The following is a 14,881-nucleotide window of genomic DNA, read 5'->3' as shown; positions in this document are numbered from 1 at the left end:
CCTGTTAAGTGCTCAATAAATATTTGCTGAATGAATGAATAAGTACCTATGCCCTAGTGTTATTTTGAAGATTAAATTCAATTGTTTAATAGTGCTACTATATTCCTACCTAGATAGGTCTAAACTTTTTTATTTATAAAATGTCTTCAGTCTTCCTCATATTCTCAATTATAAAAGAAATAAACATAAAAAGACCCTGTAATATAAAAGATTACAATGAGCTATATTTTTAGCTTCATTAATATGCTTGTTTGCTTTGAGACCTAAAACCTGGGCCAATGACATTAATAGCTTTATTAAATGCACTTTAGTAAATCCTTTGCACAACCTACTGCTAACAAAATATCCTGAAGAGATTAAGCCTCTGTGGAACTACTAAATGCACCACACATACAATCAGAAACAATGGCCAGCTGTAAGATCAAGTGAGTGAAGGAGGACCAGCAATAGCACTAAGAGATGACAAAATACACTGAGATCTAAATAATGTTTTCATCTCAGTTAACCTTAACAGCATAGTTAACCTGCATGATAGTTGAAAAAAGAAATATTAATACTTCCTTATGCTGTGATAAAACATAAACAAATAATGTGTGAAGATCTCAAAATTCAGTACTTATTTCTCAATAAACATTAGTTGATTTTGAATATTAAAATTAAGTGTACTGTACACTATAATTTGATATCAAAATTCTTCTGTGCTTTTAAATTTTATTTTCTCTGACTTTAACAAGCAAAGCACACTCTCATATTAACTTAATATCTCCGGAAATTTTCCTTCTGAGGTGTATACAGATTATTATGTTTGCACCAATTATTCTCATTCATAACTCAGTCTTCTGTGATTTTGGTTACCTTTCGCAAATCTACCATATCCTAATTGTAATTACAATGTTTTATTAAGCTTCAGACTATAATCTCTCTTCTCTAGGAGACTTTCAATGTACTCATAAGATAAAAAACTCATCAATTTTCCTGTTCCTCTCTTGAGATAATTGCAAGATATATGTGTGTGTGTGCATACATAACATAAACACACACAGAAATCAAAAGGTTAAAAGACTGAAGTACCTGCTTAAATTATCCTCGAAGACAATTCAAAGATTTGTGTAAATATATGTTTCTATATATATATGTTTCTATATATATATTTCTATGAACAAGGACATTAAATAAAAACAAACATGGTTAAAAATTGTTTCTAAATCCACCAACTCTTGCTTCCATTCCTTTTTAATAATCATTTTTGTTTCTCATATGCCACATTTTAACAGCTGGATTTTAGCCTTTTTATGTTCTCTTAACTTGCTATTTTAGTTTGTTGCTTGGGAAGATTTCACGCTTGCAAATTGATGATTGATTTGACTACAGGGCACTCAGGTCCCAAGTTCTGTCTTAATGAAGACTCCTTCTAACAATGTGATATTTTGGAGTCTATCATTACTACTTACCAACTATACAAAAGATGTTGTCATAACAACCAGAGCTTAGTGGCTTAGTAGTCCAGATTTTCAGATATAATGTTTATACCTAAATAATATCTTTCTGCATTGCTTTAAACCACCTGTAAAATAAATGAAATGTTTACCTTGAGCATTAATGAGGAATGCTTAAAGAATTTCCTGTAAATAAAAGTATCTGTGTAATTTGCATATGTCTGTGTCTCTTTACACAAATGTATATATGTGTGTTTATCTATAATGTATATGTAAATACATACTCCATATCTGTATGACCCACCCTCTTCCCCACATCTCTGTGACCTCAAATTCTACCCATCCCTCAAGACCCAACCAAACTCCACAACATTGTCTCAGATAAACTAGGCTCCCAGCTCCCCTATGCTGTCACAGCCCTTTTTGAGCCAGCCCTTATTCTATCCTAATTTGTATTCAATTTATGTGTGTAAGCAACTATCTTTATCCTGGGTTTCTGCACTCCTGAAAGATGGGAAATACCATCTTACCTCTCTCAGTGTTTTTCTCAAAGACCACTACTTATACCTTAAAACATAGGACTTAAATAGATAAGTGAAATGAATATGTCTTTGTCAAGCAACTCCTTAGACAGAGCACTAGAGTTCTGCTTCGATGGAGTACTGACATTCTATGTATATATGCAAAGGGAACTGCCTTCAACTTTAGAGTTCACCATTCATCTTATTAAATATTAAAATGAGCTCTCAGTAGAGATTGCCTCTTACTCTCACTTGATTAACTGTACTATAAAGTTATTTTATAATGCCAGAGAAAGTCCTAACTATTCACGACATCAAAAGACTTTACCACAGGTCTTACAACGTAGAGGCCTTATGATTTTAAGACCAGAATTAATTAACTGTAGAGACAAAGGAACCAAAATACTTTTCACAGTGGCTGGTCTCTTGAAGAATTTTGTATTCTCATTTCTTTTTCAGTCCACAATGTAAAGTTCCAGTTTTTGCATTTTGCACATGTACACAGTATAACAGAATTGCTAAAGAATGTAATAAAATGCACAGACACAAGTCCATTATGGAAACAAGACTATTAGGGGCAACAGAAAGCACTATTTTCCTGTATTTCATTATAAAATATCTCTTATAATTAATATTCTACCCTCCCACTTTTCATGTTCTAACCCTAACTGAAACCTCATATTCCCATTCTCAGACTACTTCTTCCTGGTTATTCTTATTTCCCTGTTTCTCTTCTTACTAGGCCATCAGGCAGGTAGTTGCAAATTAATATTACTCTTGTAAACCACATGCTCAGAATTATAAAGGCCTGAGACCCATCAACCTTACACCTGAAGTTGCCACATCAGCCCTCCTCCCAACCCCTACCTCCACCTGACCATGACCTTTCTTTCCTCTTTGCCACACGTATTTATCTAGTCTCACCTTAGGGTAGTTGATTAAGCCAAAGGCTTCTTCATACTTCCTGAAGTCTTACTTAATCTCATATCTTCAACTATGTTCATATTCTTCTCTATACTTGGAATGTTCTTCAGTTTAATTCACTTCCACACACATTAATTGAGTATTCACTGTTTATCAGTCTATGCTAGGTTCTAGGGACACAAAAATGCAAAGATGAAGCAGTTGCCTTTTAAGGATATATCATTCTTTTCATCTTTCTCTGTCAGTTCTATCTTGTCTTTTCTGTACATGCTACTTAAGATACTTCCAAGAAAAAAACATTCTGATTCACCTCACCTGATACTGCTCATTCTTTTACTCCATATATTCTCTTATTCTATATTCCATTGTTCTTCAATTTATTATGTCATCTGTAACTTCTTAGGTCAGATTTTCTTTGGGAAATGTTTGAAAATGCTGGAGCTGATAGCAATATTTATATTTCCTAACATAGCATCATTAAATAGGTATATCTACAGCATCTTTATGCTCTGAAACTTTTATATATAGAAATTATATACCCTATGAAGTTCTAGAAGAGACTAACCTATGGTGAAATAATAAGAGCTGTTGCTTCTGGGAGATACGAACAGGGATTGACAGGGAAGGGGGATGAAAGAACTTTCTAGCGTTAAGATATGCATTATATAGGTGTATGTATTGATCTAAACTCATCAAACAGTCATTAAGATTTTGTCCATTTCACTGTATGTAAATTTTACCTTTTTATGTCTTTGTTTTGCACTTATTTCTTAGCTGTTTTATGCCTTGCTTTCAGTTCCTTTATTAAATATCAGGCAAATCCATCTTTCCTTAGGCATCTGGTTATTTCAAAGATTATTGCATCTTTTTTTCTCACCTTTTTCCTGTTTGGTTAATTCTTGTTTCACACCTGCCAGCCCCAATTCCTCTTCAAAGTTTTTGAATTTTTAAATTCAAGTTGACTTTTTTTCCTTCAATTTGCCAATGTTTAAAACTATTTAATCCAGATTGGATTGTGCTAGGATTTCTACTGCCTCAAGGATGGTGTTTTTTGGGGGCAGACTTTTCATCAGCTGAAATGAAATGCTATGATTCTAAATTTATGATTTCTTCTTATAGTAACTTTGTATGAATGCCATCTATCATAGGCTATTCACCTTGAAATACTATCTTCCTGTACCAGTAATACAATTATATGTAGCCAGAGTGAGAGTCTGAGGAGGCTAACTAGGTTTCTTACTTCAAAGGCATTCTCTTCTTTGGATGTAGTGAAATAATACCTAAAAAAATTATAATAATGTTGCACTTGTTTTGATGGGAGTGAGCTTGCTGTACTTCTAATTTTGTAGTCTGTTTTTATAGGAAACAATTTCACCCTCTTGCTCCCTTTTCTTCATTTACCAGCAAGCCTTCAAGGATGTATCTCCTTGACACTGTCATTTACTCAAAAGTGGTGTCATTCTGAAACTCCTGCCTTGGGTTCTGCTCATTTTCAAGTCCCTTCCTTTCATTTTCACAGTAGCCAGTGCTCAGTCTACAAGATTGCAAGCTGATTCTCAGTATTTTCCCACTCTAAGTGCAACTGGTTTTTGAGAGTGATTTTATATGTATCCCAACATCCCCAGTCTCCCCACCTCCACCCCTCATTCATACCCTCTCTGACCCCATCCACATTTCAGTATAAGTATCCTCTTAGATATAGGGTCTATGTGTGATTTTGCTCATCTGATTGCCTATTTTTCTACTTACAGGTTACTTAAAATCTGTCCCTTAGTATTTTGGGTTTCTGGACCCAAATCCAATGTGTATGTGTGTGTAGTCTTCCCTATACAAGCACTTCTCAAACACCAGCAGGGTGTTGGAGAATTCAACTCAATTCTGACACTATTTACCCAGAGACAGCATCAGATTCTACAGGTAAACTGCTCTGTTCCATAAGAGTGCCCTCCACTTCAGATGTTAATCGTAAGTTCGGGTTGTTACCTGTGCTTCTGACTGACTGGCTATAAATCAGAGGTTCCTATGAACCTGTCCTTGAGTTTGATTAATTTGCTAGAGCAGCTCACAGAACTCAGGGAACCCATTTATTCACTAGATTACAGATTTATTACAAAGGATATTAAAGGATACCAATCAGCAGCCAGATGAAGAGACACTTGGGGTGAGGTCCTGAACAAAGGAGCTTCAGTCTTCCTGGAGCTTGGGGCCCAGCATGGTAGCACATGGATGAGGTCTGGTTCCTCACCCTGGAAACTTTCTGAATCTTGCCCCTTTTGGGGTTTTTATGGAGGCTTTATTACATAGATATGATTCATTAACTCAACAGTCATTGGTGATTAATTCATCCTCTAGCCCCTTCTCACCTCCTCAGAAATCAGGGGTAAAACTAACAGTTCCCACTTTCTATTCAAGGTTGGTTTCCCCTAGCAACTAGTCACCATCCTTAGATGCTTTCCAGAAGTCATATTCATTAACATAAACCCAGTTATGGTAGAAAGGGGCTTGTTATGAATAACAAGACTGCCATTTGACTTCTATGGCTCTGAGGGTTTTTCAGGTACTGAGGACAAGAGACCAGATATTATAACAAAAGATGTTCCTATTGCTTTTATGGCTCAGGAAATTGCAAAGGTTTTGGAAGGTGTGAACCAGGAACTGCTGACGAAGACCAAATATATAAGAGAAATGGCCAAATATATATATATATATATGTATCTTATAAATCCCAATATCACACTTAATTACTTTAAAGACACAGGCTACGAGTGAATTTGCATTCCCTACTCATCAGTAAAGTTCTCCGGAGGCCAGGTGGGTAAATTTAGATTTAGGAGGTATCTTAGTCTGTTTGAGCTGCTGTAACAGAATATCACAGACTGTGCAGCTTATAAACGACAAAGATTTAGTTCTCACAGTTTGGAGGCTGAAGAATTCAAGATCAAGGTGCTGGCAGGTTCAGTGTCTGGTGAGGGCCTGCTTCCCATTTTATAGATATCTGTCTTCTTGCTATGTCTTCAAATGGCAGGAGGTTAAGGAGCTCTCAAGGGTATTGACCTGAAACAAAGAGACTGCCAAATATTTTCCCAGCAAAGATGGGTTTATTCGAGACCAGCAGAGAATTGCAATTCGAGGTCTGTAAACTTGATGAGCCACAGGCAAGTTCTCTGACAGGGAGAGAGAACTTTTATAGAGAGGAAAAGGACGTTGGGAGGGCTAAGGTAAACAAGGAACCCATGAGTTTTCATTGGCTGAGCCCTTGCCAGGGAAGAGTCTTTCTGCTTCCTGTTGGGCTCAGCTATTGTCACAGGGTATGAGAGCTCTGCCTTCTGGTCTTTCGACCATATTTAATTCAGGTTTTTGTTTATTAATTTGTTACAGAGGTTCTTTTATAGGGCACTAATTCCATGTATGAGGGCTCTAATAACAAACAAATCACTTTCCAAATGCTCTGTCTGCAAATGGGTCACACTGGGGATCAGGATTTAACAAAAATTTTCGGGGGCACACTGTTGATAGCAGGAAGTTCTTTTCTATGATAAATTGGAGATATTTAGAATTTCCTTTCTAAAATCCTGACAATTTTTTCCCAGACAATTCATATTAATTCCAATAATGGCAAACACTGCAAGCCAGTAAACTCATCCTATTTTGTACATTAGAAAGTATTGTTTGTACTGTAACTGACAGCAATGTCCCCCAAAGCTCAACTGTTAGGAAAAGGCAGCATTTCAGAATATCTTGCTCTTTAATTGGTGATAATAATTAAGTTAAACCCAAGTTAAACAGTTTCAATTCTGCTACACAGGGTGTATATAACCCACTTACTCGATTTCTGCTGTTGGGAAAATCTATGCCTTCCTAAACACAGGACCTCTGAGTGGTATAGTAGCAGAGAAGGGAACCTATGACCATTGAAACATCAAAAATGGCCATCTTTAGCTCAAAATGTGAAATACTGGTAATTTCTACTTAATATACACCCTGTCTGAGGAAAGTGTAATTGGTTTTGGTAGTTAGCATGACAGCATGAGCATGAATGGAGATTTTACACTACATTTTACAGATAGAACTTCATTGATCAAATCTCTCAGAACATAAAGATGAAGCCTGATAAATTTATCAGTATGTAGACATTTAACTGATCATCTCCTGTTACTAGGCATCAGGAGAGAATTTTCTAGACTGGCTCCTCAAATGCTAGGAAATGCTATTAAACTCGATTGGTATTCATCCTATTTTCATCCACCTAAATGCAGCTGTTGAAAGCCTAATATTACCTGACACTGTACTAAGTTTTGGAATCCAGCAAAAAAAAAAAAAAAAAAAAAAATACACAAAGCTTATTCTAAAGAGTATTAAGCCCATTAAAATTTGATTATTCAGTATCAATTATTGTGATATCTGCCTTTTGTCACATCTGGGAAAGCTGGGGTGGGGTGGTGAATTTTAGTTGAAAAATCCAAATTTGAGATGACCTTGTGCAGAAATGCTACATAGAGCTGTACTGTTTTCCAATGTACAATATATAAAGGTGACTGGACAAGGGAACAACTGCATTCTGGCATGAGGCTGTGTCCATCTGGAAGAAGGGACTCATTTTTCTAATTTTCATAAAGCTGTCCAATGGTAAGTGGGATCCATCAAAGTGAAAGATAAGGTGGTAATGCCAATAAGTAGCTATGCAAAACTGCAGCTCTAAAAACCACTTTAAAAGCCAAAATCTATATTACTTCCATCATTCTGGTCCCTATCTACACATGGGAAGTGCTAACAAGAGATCTTCCCTTACAAGTCATGCTTTTGTGTGGTACCCATTTTTGTAATTGTAGAGCCAATTCATTTTAAATTGGAAGAGTCCTCAGAAGATCAAGTTGATAACAAATTCTACAACTGAAGATTCAGAGATGTAGAGAAGTAACCCTTTTCAAGATCATATGGAGTACCCAAGTATTTCAGTGAGGGTAGGCCATTATTTGCAGTAACAAATAATCCTCAAATCCCAGCAGCTTAAAACAATGAGAAAGTTTCTTGCTCACTCTGTACTTTTGACAAAGGGCTGTACTCACTAGTTATTCAGAGACCCAGGCTAATGAAGGCTATATCCCAGCAGCAGGAGGGAGGGAACTTGGTGAATTGCATACTGTCTTCTAAAGCTTCAACGAAGAAGTAACACATCATTTCTGCTCATATTTTCCTTTGTCAAAAAAAAAAAGGAGACAGAATTCAATCCTGCCATGCATGTTTAAATGGAAATGGCATATTCTTGAACAACCTTAATGAATACTATACTAGGTAAAGACCCAAATAGCTTGTACCCATATTCAAATACAAGTTCAAGAAATCTCTCCAAAATCAACTATAAATTTTAATTACATATTCACTAAAAAAACTTCACTGTATCACTATAGATATATAGAAAATAGCTATCTTCCTTCTGGTCTACAAAATTTCAACAGCTGTTAGAATAAAGTATCATTTCATATTGGATAAAATTTTTTAAAATCTTTGATGTGGACAGAGTATAAATCATGTAAAAGCTTTCATTATTTACTTTAGAAAAATTATTTTCTATTGAAAAGACACACAAAAAAATGCATTAACACTATTTCTCCTCTTTTCTAAAATCAGCTCATTCTTAAATTATAAAGACCTGTGCTATGGTCTTTAGTTGATACACTAAAATAAAAGCTTATTACATTTTAACATTTGGGTGCATCTTCTCAGTACACTTTACAGAACAGTTGCAGCAGGCATTCTTCTGCACACCCCAGAGCCACTCTTCTCCCTTTCTATTAGAATGCTGCTTTGTTCATTTCTACTTTTCCCACATAAGACTTGGAAGAAAATATTGCTCAGATGTAATCCCTGAGGTGACTACCATTTCCTTTGCTTGCTCACGTTGTGTTTAGAAATGGATATAATATCCTTGTGTCCAATGAGTGATGAATGAGTCTGCTAGTAGGTTTCTAGGAAATCTTCATTCTTAAAATAACCTGAAACAGTAACTTTTCTTGCTGGATACTGTCAAGTCTGTATGGGATGCCTGGAACTGTAGTAACCATTTTATGACAAAGAAATAATTTATCAAAGAAATAATAGGCAAAGAGAGAATGCCCTTAAATTCACTGAACTTTTGTTATGTAACATTCCCTAATCCTTTAAGCCAATGCTTCTCAAAATGCTGATCTGAAACAGGACCAACAGCTAACACCAGAATGTAAATCAATATACTTTCTTTCATTAAAGGTTATCCACAAAGAATATCAGATGAACAGTGTGGTCAGTGACATAGCTGAGTTACACTGTGGCAGAAAAATCTTAAATCTCATTAAGTCTGCAATAACTGGATTATTTGGTTGGAGAACTCAACCAAAAAAGTTATCTGGGAAAAGTTCATATTCAGAGAATAGACACACCGCTTTGGTGTACAGACTAGGAAGCCTGGGGTTTGCTTTTTTTATATAATTTTGCTGTTCTTGGTTCAATTCAACAATCAGTTCAATAAATGTTCACTGAGCACCTAAATTATACATGTAGGAAACATGAATGAATAGGATTCTCTGGTCTCAGATCACAAGTTGGTATGGGAGGAAAGGAAACCAGTAATTACAGTACATGCTGACTGAATTATTAACCTGTTTACAGGTTGTTGGAGATTTACATGTAGTTATGGTTGGGATAATAAGGAGGGATCAGAAAGGGAAAACTTTACAAAGAAAAGGGTGGTACCTGAGCTAAGTTAAGACATGGAGTCAGTTCACAAAACTCCAGAAGCTATGTCCAGGGTGAAGCTCAAACAGTAGGGGAATGACTAAATGCCATGCTAAGGAGTTGGGAGTTTTACTGATAGTAAAAGCTTATTACATGATCAGACCTGCATATACCCCCATGACTCCAAGCATTTTATGACATGGCTATCGTTGAAGTATTTGCTGAACAGCTGATTAAAACTATAGCTAGACTTAAGTAATTGAAAATATCAGATTATAATTGCAGAATGGCTTTGGGATTAACCTGAACAACTAACAATATCTATTTTAATTCCTCAATCTCACTTGTTTTTCAACTGAGTTGAACATTCTACTTTAATCTTCACAACTACCCTAAGATAGATACCCTGATCTATGAGGACACTGAGGCAGAGATCATCTCTCCTTGAAGCCAAAAATGGTCAATCTTGGCTTTGAATTCAAGCAAGTATTAGTCCTAAATCCATATTCTTAACTCCTCTTGTACTGCTTCTCTGGCAAATTGTGGGATATTTTGATTTTTCCCCTTAGGGTGGCCAAAGCTTAATTATGGAAACTATACTGATTTCTCTTTAAAATGATTCATTCCTAGGTTCTGGGCCCCTGTGAAAATCCCTATTCAGGTATTCTAGTTAGGGAAGCCTCTGTGTTAAGGTACACTTTATTTGGCCTAGCTGTTTCACTTAAATGTGTGTAATTTTTTTCCAAGAGAATCTGGGTTTCTATGGGAATCTCATGGTTTTAAGTGCTGACATGAATTTTAAAAACCACCACAGAATCTTGTTTTTTTAGTTTTATGTATATATTTTCCTCCCTACACTGGTTTTTAAGAATTCAAGCAACACCTAAAAAAAAGTTACACTGGATGGAGTCACATGCTTATTTGAAATTGTGATGGTTAATTTTGTGTCAAGTTGGCTGGGCCACTGTGTCCAGGTATTTGGCCAAACATTACTCTGGATATTTCTGTGAAGGTGGTTTTTATTTATTTATTTTTTAAAATGAGATAACCATTTAAATAGACCAAGTTTCAGTAAGGCTTATTACTCTCCATCATCTGGGTGAGCCCCATCCAATAAGTTGAAAGCACAGAACAGGACCGATTTCTTCAGAAGAGGAAATTCTGCCAGCAGACTGGAACTTCAACTCTTCCCTGGGTCTTCTTCAGCCTTCACTCTACCCCGTCAGATTTTTGACCTGTCAAACTTCCACAACTGCACGAACCAATTCCTTAAAATAAATCTCTCCATAGACACATCCTGATGGTTTTTCTCTGGAGACCTCCCCCTGCCTTGCCAATATCAAAACTAAAAAGTTGTCTGGCCTCTGCCACTCAATATACTTATATTCTAAGAGCAGGCCTGCTGAAGCTCTTTTATGCAGATGGGGCAAACCGTATTCCTGTCCCAGGATAGGCAAGGGAGGTTTTTCTCATTCATGTACACTCAAATATTTTAACTCAGAAAGACTGTACCCGCTGTACAGTACTGTTACTTTTGACTCTTGATATATTTTAAATCAGGGAAAAAGTAATTCATTTAGGACTTGCCAGAACTTAGAATGCTTCTATATAGCTCAAGGAATCCCAAAATAATCAGGAGGTGTAATCCCCATTTCCTCCAAGAAAACCCTTTATTTGTAATTTAGCAAAGATTTGAACCAAGTACTCAAAATCATTTTACGAACCCTAAACTCTTAACTTTGGCTTCTAGTTCCCACGGGTAGAAATCCTTAATGTTCTATAGAAACACTCTCCAAGCACAGGATAACATCTGAGTCATCAATGGATAATCAACCCCTCCCCCAACAAAAAGCAAAACACAAATACACGGAATAGTTGGACAAAGTAACTGAGACTAAATTGCATCCAAATTTAAGTAGTTACCAGATGGTTACTGAAAAGCTGGAAGATAGATATTCCAAGTGACCAAACTAGGATTAAAATATTCAGTAGCTAATTGCTTTCCCCTACCCTAATATAAAGCCCTAGGATCTAAGTCACTACATTTTAAGTTGTAAACAGCATTTCACTTCTCAAACTATAAATTTCATTCACTGATACAGTTACTAATCAGAGTCAACCTTTAAACCATTTCTACTGGTCAAAGCTCCAGAATAAACTGAGAATAGTTTCAATATTGTCTCACATGCTATTATATTCCATATTCCAATATATTTCAAATATTCTACTTTCTTTCAGTCTAAACAAAAATAATTGCTCAGTACCACATTGATCAAAGCAGAAATTTTAGTTTTAGAGTACGTGTCTAGAGGAAACAAATGAAGCTCTTGAACTTAAATCTGCACACACTACTGGTTTTCCTAATGATTAACTTAACCACTCATGGAGGAAAAACAGATTTATTCCTTCAAAGTATGGAAGATCAAGTCTTTTTTCTCCCTTTAAAGAAAAAAAAAGTTACAGGACAAAGTTTGCATTCCTCTTTTACAACAAATTATCAACAAATTCCTGCCCTAGGCATCAAAAATTAAAATTTAGAATATAAGACCAAGAAACTAGCTAAATCATGTACCTATTTAATCAAGAAACTAATAATGGAAGATTACCCAAATAAAAAGCACACGCTCAAAGATTATCATGTTCCATATTTCAGAGAAGAGGCATTAAGGATTTATGCCATTAGTTTATTTACAAACATATCTAGTATGTTGAGTTCCAAGAGTTTGATCCTTTTTTTTTCAGAGATTGCACCTCTTAAAATGCTCCTCTTCCTATCTGTGAATAAAAATATAAAAAGTTAACATTAAAAATCCGATTCATTTAACAGAAATCATGTAGTTTCATTAATGTATTGTCTGTCCATCAGCTTATGGCTGGTACATCAGAAAGCGTTTACAGTATCATGATTTTATTCATACTGATTTGCTTCATCATATGTACCAAAATCTTTTCAGTAATGGCCTGGATAAACCATTTCCCTTCTAAACTACGACAAGTAAAGTCTTTCTTTTCCAAAGTCTATTTTGGAATTTATTCCAATAATCCCACATTCCTGTAGTGTTGCTTTTGATGAAAATTCTGACTACAATTAAACTAAATAAATCCTTTCTTCTCACTTAGGCAATCTGCAAATCTTGCATATATACGAACACATACTGCCCTCAAGACAGATTAACAATCAGTTTCCTAGAACTTTACCTGGTCAAGAACCTAAGCTCTGGAACAAGACTGCCTGGGTAAAAATCCTGGGCTGCCATCACTAGCTATGTAATACTGGGCAACTTAACACTTTTGTGTCTCAGATCAGGTTAATACCATCCACCTGACAGTGCTGCCTGGGAGCTAACACGAGCTTATTAATGTAAAGCATGCCTGACAAATACTAGTACTTAATAAACACTGACTTTCAGGCAAAGGAATATTTGTTTATAGGTTTGATGTGTCTCCCAATGCCACACCTACACTTAATTTCAGGAATCACAACACACAACAATGTATTCATAATTTTTTTTAGGGGGAGGGGATAAGGGAAAAAGAAAGGAATAAAAGGGAAGCACTGAAAAAATTAGAAATCCATTAATTAATTACCTGTTTCCTGGATTATTTTTTAAGCAGTTGATGTCTTACTATAAAGAAAGGTGCAGCAAATCCAGAACCAAAGTACAAAGTCATCATAACTAGTAACCGCCACTTATTTTCCACTGAAAATGGTAAATTCTGTTGGAGAAAAAAAGAGAACAAGCAACAAAAATTGAACTTCAAATCACCTGATTTTATAAATCAAAAGTGCACATGAAATGTTATTTTTTAAATAACCAGGTTATATATGCCATGTATCACTATATCTTCTAAAATATTATCTTTCAAACCCTGTGTCTTCATCATACGAAACACCAGAAGGCAAAAAACAAAAAAAAACAAAAAAAAAACCCTGATTTTTACTCATCAGCTCTACCCCTCTACACCTTTTCTCGGTCCATTTATACTAGGCCTTATGCAACCCTGGGAGGTTGTCACTGCTAACTATCCGATTTAAGCTATTTATATTTGAGGCTAAATCTCACTTCAACCAAGTAAGATGAATACTTCTAATTTAGTCAACTAGCTGGAGAAGACAAGACCCACAGGTCAGGCCCTAATAACCTTGAATTTTCAGTGACCTTCATCTCGACTCGGGTGACCTCCAGCTACGCTTTAAGCCACAATTCCTGCAGCCAGGGGCTCCAAGGCCCTCCAGATCCTGAAGAGCGGGATGGGGCGCGAAGGAGGGATGGGGAAGCGCTGGGACTAGGTAAGGCCTCTCGCTTTACCTACTCATTCCTTTCCATGGATACGCGCACAGCCAGGGTCCTAAGCTTTCTCCCTGGTCCCGGGGGGAAGTGGAATGCCAGTAGGCACCCCAGCCCAAATTCCCGGCATCCCAGTTCCCTCACTACCGCCCAGAAATTCAGTCAGTCTCGGCCAACGGCCCCCTACTCAACGTCGCCAGGCCCCTTCCATACTAACCTTCCCTGGACCCTCCTCATAGTGGCTTCTTCTGACCACAGAGGTTGTGAACCTCCGGATGCTCTGTCCCAACATAGCGCTGTTGGAAACTGCGAAAGGCGCAGAGACGGAAGGCGGAAGAAATGGCGGCAGCACACCAACAACTCCTCTCCCCGCGACCTTGTTCCTCTCTGGGCGATAACCGAAAGGAAAGATGGGAAATGGGGCTGAGTTCTCGGAAAACGCGGCTAAGCGGCGACCTCCGAGGATTGTGGGAATTGTAGTTCAGAACACCAAGGTGTCTGGTGGGTCCTGAAGGATTGTGGGAAATGTAGTCTCGGGCCAGGTTCCTGGAGGATCAAAGGCTACTTACTAGCAGTGTTTCTTTTAGACCTGAGTTCTTATCGAGTTCTTGTCAGGTTTCTTGGGGCCCGTTTCTAGAACGCTTTTTCAGAAATTAGCGAAGCAGTTTCACCCCGTGTGCTTTAGTTTATGGAACAGAAAGATAAACCTCTTCCTTTTCTTTTTGTGCGACTGTATGTTAAGTGCCTGTAATTTGCAGTACTATTCCGCCGGCGCTAAGAGATCTGAACTCAAGAGACGGAAGCAAAGCGTAAGCACAAGTAACCCAACAATATACAGTATAAAGGTTGTCAGAGAGAAAACTGAATTGAAGTGTGAAGGGAAGGATTCCTGGAGCTATAGGGACCTGAATAGAACAGAAGTAGCATAGAGGGAAGAGAAAACTCAAGGCCAGTATGAGTATGGTATATTGGCAGTGTGGAAGAGAAAGCAGCCTGTGAT

At 36.9% G+C, this 14,881-nt stretch overlaps 1 protein-coding gene and 1 non-coding gene across 2 annotated transcripts; both read right to left on the bottom strand.

Moving 5' to 3' along the window:
* Positions 1-12,260: 12,260 nt before the first annotated feature.
* Positions 12,261-14,293, bottom strand: LOC116151966 (cytochrome c oxidase subunit 7C, mitochondrial). Its single transcript, XM_031447773.2, has 3 exons — positions 14,099-14,293; positions 13,181-13,309; positions 12,261-12,367 (listed from the first exon to the last, which is right to left on the bottom strand). Exons 1-2 carry the CDS (start codon positions 14,171-14,173, stop codon positions 13,193-13,195), a joined length of 192 nt encoding a protein of 63 aa, XP_031303633.1. The 5' UTR covers positions 14,174-14,293; the 3' UTR covers positions 12,261-12,367; positions 13,181-13,192.
* LOC116152382 (small nucleolar RNA Z39) lies at positions 12,470-12,532 on the bottom strand. The gene has a single exon (XR_004136021.1). It is a non-coding gene; the product is annotated as a small nucleolar RNA Z39 (small nucleolar RNA).
* Positions 14,294-14,881: the final 588 nt, after the last annotated feature.

Source organism: Camelus dromedarius, chromosome 3 (assembly GCF_036321535.1).
Source record: "Camelus dromedarius isolate mCamDro1 chromosome 3, mCamDro1.pat, whole genome shotgun sequence".
In the NCBI taxonomy this organism is placed as follows: Eukaryota; Metazoa; Chordata; class Mammalia; order Artiodactyla; family Camelidae; genus Camelus; species Camelus dromedarius.
The sequence above is the reverse complement of the archived record's forward strand: the minus strand, read 5'-3'. Positions and strand labels throughout refer to the sequence as shown.